General features: G+C 50.6%; 1 protein-coding gene across 1 annotated transcript in view; it reads right to left on the reverse strand.

Annotated features, from left to right (window-relative positions):
- Positions 1-153: 153 nt before the first annotated feature.
- LOC113813149 (prostasin) overlaps positions 154-5,000 on the reverse strand; it is an 18,983-nt gene continuing 14,136 nt past the window's right edge. The window contains exons 7-10 of the mRNA XM_070124148.1: positions 4,531-4,663; positions 3,239-3,380; positions 2,505-2,659; positions 154-876 (exon numbers count right to left, since the gene is read on the reverse strand). Coding sequence (XP_069980249.1) covers positions 709-876; positions 2,505-2,659; positions 3,239-3,380; positions 4,531-4,663 — 598 coding nt within the window. The 3' untranslated portion in view covers positions 154-708. The remainder of the gene's footprint in view (positions 877-2,504; positions 2,660-3,238; positions 3,381-4,530; positions 4,664-5,000) is intronic.

Here is a 5,000-nt window from a genome sequence, read left to right on the forward strand (position 1 = left end):
TTTCTTTTAATCCCTTGTTTACGATCGATATGGATATGGGTTAAAGAAAGTAACAAAAGAATTGTTTAAAAAATAAGATAGGAGTTACTACATGGATGCACATATTGCAAGTGCATCTCGGTTCGTAGGATGCTGGATGTTGTAAACGGGAGAGAAATGCGAATATCTTTATTGCATAGAATTTAGAATACAGTGAATTTCGAGTTACAAAGGCTTGAAAGTAGTCTGCTTAGCGATTTCGTTGAATGTTTTTCATCAGATAACTTATATATATATGTTCCAGTTTCTGAGCTTGAATAACTTCAGTAGAGTCCCTTCACACACAATGGTTCAGGATCGGCTGACTAACAGAGATCACCCCTGTTATGAACAAACAGGAAAAATACCCTGAACAGACTAACAGGAAATATACCCCGTTATGAGCTGTCCAACAGGAAGCACTGTCGTTACGAATGGACTAACGAGAAACCCCTAATTTTGAACTGATGAACAGGAATCCCCCCCCCCCATTCGGAGCTAACAAAGTCCCCCCTTTCGAAGCCGACTAGCAGTGAGGACCCCGCCGTTCCGACTTCTTAACAGAAAGGACCCCCATTCCAAGCAGACCAACAGAGAGTGACCTCGATTCTAAGCCGACGAGGACCCCGCCGTTCCAAATTCCTAACAGAAAGTGACCCCCATTCTGAGCCGTCCGGGACCCCGCCGTGCCTAACAGAAAGATCCACCGATTGACTCGATCATCCAGTCCACATAGTTGGCGACGTTGGTGTGCACTCCGGGGGCCGTGATGTCAGCGCACCCGTTCCCGAAGCTGACGATGCCGAGCAGGACCCACACGCCGTCGACCTGGGCTATGACAGGTCCTCCGCTGTCGCCCTGGAGGAGGTGGGGGAAGGGAGGGGGAGGGAGAGGGAGTTATTGCTTGAAGGTTTGTATCGCATTGGCAGGATATAATGATATTGATAGGAGTGTATTACATGAGGACACGTGGTAAGAATAGTATATAATGATGGTATAATGCTCAGCGATAACATCTGAATAGAATAATAATAATCTATACATTCATTTACTTATCTGCCTGTTTCGATATTCAGCGACTAATGCATATACATAGAGAGAGAGAAAGAGAGAGAGAGAGAGACAAGAAAAAGAAAACATACACACGAGACAGAGCTTCAGGGGCAAAGACAGACACATGAGCATAGATATAGAAACAGAAAAAAGAAACATAACCCACACACACAAACCCAACCCCCATCCCCCCTACACACACACTTACGGAAGCCCCCCTCCCCCCAAACGCAATAGCACTCATAACATCAGTAACAACAATTTGTCATAACCCTGTGGAAAGGTATAAATGAGAATTTCTTATATTGAATCTTCGCAATACAAGAGATGTATTTTACCGGTTTCGAATATTTCGTCGAAACCGGTCAAATGCATCTCTTGTATTGTGAAGATACTCGTTCTCATTCATACCTTTCCACATCTGTCGACATGAATACGGTGCATCCTTGTCATAACCCAATAGTCTCCACATGTCTATGAACTCTGCAGACGTCTGACCCTTTCATAACCCTAAATTTCCAACGGGACTTCAACTCACACGCATCTGTCACCCTAATTACAGAAAATCTCTAAGGAAATTTACACTGCAGACAGCTGGCCCCTTCATAGCCCAAAATCTCTCGCGGAACTTACACTGCAGACATCAGGCCCCTTCATAGCCCAAAATCTCTCACGGAACTTACACTGCAGACATCAGGCCCCTTCATAGCCCAAAATCTCTCACGGAACTTACACTGCAGACATCAGGCCCCTTCATAGCCCAAAATCTCTCGCGGAACTTACACTGCAGACATCAGGCCCCTTCATAGCCCAAAATCTCTCACGGAACTTACACTGCAGACACCTGGCCCCTTCATAGCCCAAAATCTCTCACGGAACTTACACTGCAGACACCTGACCCCTTCATAGCCCAAAATCTCTCACGGAACTTACACTGCAGACACCTGACCCCTTCATAGCCCAAAATCTCTCACGGAACTTACACTGCAGACACCTGACCCCTTCATAGCCCAAAATCTCTCACGGAACTTACACTGCAGACACCTGACCCCTTCATAGCCCAAAATCTCTCACGGAACTTACACTGCAGACATCAGGCCCCTTCATAGCCCAAAATCTCTCACGGAACTTACACTGCAGACATCAGGCCCCTTCATAGCCCAAAATCTCTCACGGAACTTACACTGCAGACACCTGGCCCCTTCATAGCCCAAAATCTCTCACGGAACTTACACTGCAGACACCTGACCCCTTCATAGCCCAAAATCTCTCACGGAACTTACACTGCAGACACCTGACCCCTTCATAGCCCAAAATCTCTCACGGAACTTACACTGCAGACACCTGGCCCCTTCATAGCCCAAAATCTCTCACGGAACTTACACTGCAGACATCTGACCTCTTGATAACCCAATATTTCTAACGATACTTACACTGCAAGCATCCTTGCCAGCGGTCAGTGTGCAGATCATGTTTTCGTTGACGAACTGTCTCTGCGCCGCGTTCTGGTAGAGGGTGATGCACTGGTCGAGGTCGATGGTGGTGACGGTGACCTCCCGCAGAAGGTTACTGGAGGAGGACTTGTTGGCTGGAGGTTGGGGGAGAGAGGGTTTTATCGGAGTGACGTCATTGGTGTCTGGGTCGGTTTTATGCGTTTTGTGGGCACGGGAAAGGAAGGCTTTGGTTGGCCGGCGATTGGAAGGGAAATGGGAGTTTTATACACACACACACACACACGCACACGCACACGCACACGCACACGCACACGCACACACACACACACACATACACACACACACACACACACACACACACACACACACACACACACACACACACACACACACACACGCACACACACACACACACACACACACACACGCACACACACACGCACACACACACACACACACACACACACACACACACACACACACACACACACACACACACACACACATACAAGTCTGTAAGTATATGTCTCTCTATATAATTACATGTCTATATACACACAAATACCCACCACCACCAGAGGACCAAACACACACACATATACCCATAAGTCTGTAAGTGTATATGTCTCTATATAATTACATGTCTATATACACACAAAATACATACCCACCACCACCACCACCACCGCCAGAGGACCCTCCCCCCCCCTTACCGAAGTCCGTGAGGCCCCAGCCGACGATGACCACCTCCTGACCCACCGCGAAGTCGTCCGGCGTCGAGATACAGATCGGTTGTACTCCGACGCCGAAGTTCAGAGTTCCGCCCAGGTAGAGGAGGGCGATGTCGTGTTCCTCCTGAAGGCGTTCGTGGGGACAAAGGGCGTGGGAGAAACGGGGGGAATTTGGATTTAAAAAAGAGGAAAGGTCTTGGTAGGGAGATAACACGGGTGAGAATGATTGAATAAGTTGCAAATCTCTCTTAGAATGGAAAATAAACCCATCATGTTCTATTTCTCAAACACAAAGAGGTTTTGGTGAGGGTGAATAATTGGTTTGTGGAGGAGAATGGTCGTGAAGTGCCATCGAAACTTCAATTTTATTTGTATTGTTCTTGTAAAGTTATTCCTTCTCATTCTTATTAGAAAGATTTATGATTGCTGTTTTTTTTCTCATTAGAAAAATTACTGGTACCGTTGCGTTTGTCAAAAGGTATTTGTCTTCCCTTCTCACTTTCGAAACAAAAACACAATAAATATAGAATTATTTCTTAATGTTTATAGCATTATTATAATTATTACTTTCATGACTATTATCCTCCACCTCCTCCACCTCCTTCCTTCATCCCCATCCCCCTCCTCCTCCTCCTCCCCCTCCTTCCCTCACCCCCTTTTCCTCACCCCCACCCCTCCCCCCTTTCCCTCCACCCACCTCCACCCCCCTCACCCTCCCCCCCTCCTCCTCACCCCCTTCACCCACCCCTCCTCCACCCACCACCTCCCCAACCTCCCCTCCCCCTCTCCCACCCTCCCCACCCCCTCTCCCACCCTCCCCACCCCCTACCCCCTCCCCAACCTCCCCCACCTCCCTCTCCCCCCACTCACCGTATCCCGCCCGTCCGCCTTGTAGTCCGGGTGGACGAACAGCTCCTCCCCTCCCCTTCCCCCACCTCCCACCCCTCCCCCTCCCCTCACCCCCTCCCCTCACCCACCTCCCCCTTTCCCACCTCCCCCTCCAACCTCCCCCACCTCCCTCTCCCCCCACTCACCGTATCCCGCCCGTCCGCCTTGTAGTCTGGGTGGACCACCTCCACCTCCCCACCCCACCTCCCCTCCCCTCCCCCACCACCTCCCACCACCTCCCTCCCTCCCCTCCCCTCCCCCACCACCTCCCACCCACCTCCTCCCTCCCCCACCTCCCACCCCTCACCCTCCACCCTCCCCACCCACCTCCCTCCCCCCTCCTCCACCCTCCCCAACCTCCTCCACCTCCCTCTCCCCCCACTCACCGTATCCCGCCCGTCCGCCTTGTAGTCCGGGTGGACGAACAGCTCCTGCACGAAGATGGAGAGCACGTTGGTCTCCGTCAGGTCGTCGAGGTCGTGCTCGGCGAGGAAGACGGTGATGGTGGAGGTGGCCGTGCTGCGGGGAGGGTCGGGAGGGTTAGGAAGAGATTGGGATGAGGAGGAGGAGGAGGAAGAGATTGGGGATTAGGAGGAGGTGGCCGTGCTGCGGGGAGGGTCGGGAGGGTTAGGAAGAGATTGGGATGAGGAGGAGGAAGTGTAGGATTAGGAGGAGGAAGAGGAAGTGTAGGATTGGGAGGATTAGGAAGAGCTTGGGATTAGGAGGAGGAAGTGTAGGATTGGGAGGATTAGGAAGAGCCTGGGATTAGGAGGAGGAAGAGGAAGTGTAGGATTGGGAGGATTAGGAAGAGATTGGGATTAGGAGGAGGAAGAGGAAGTGTAGGATTAGGAAGATT

This window comes from Penaeus vannamei, chromosome 8 (genome assembly GCF_042767895.1).
Source record: "Penaeus vannamei isolate JL-2024 chromosome 8, ASM4276789v1, whole genome shotgun sequence".
Lineage (NCBI taxonomy): Eukaryota > Metazoa > Arthropoda > Malacostraca > Decapoda > Penaeidae > Penaeus > Penaeus vannamei.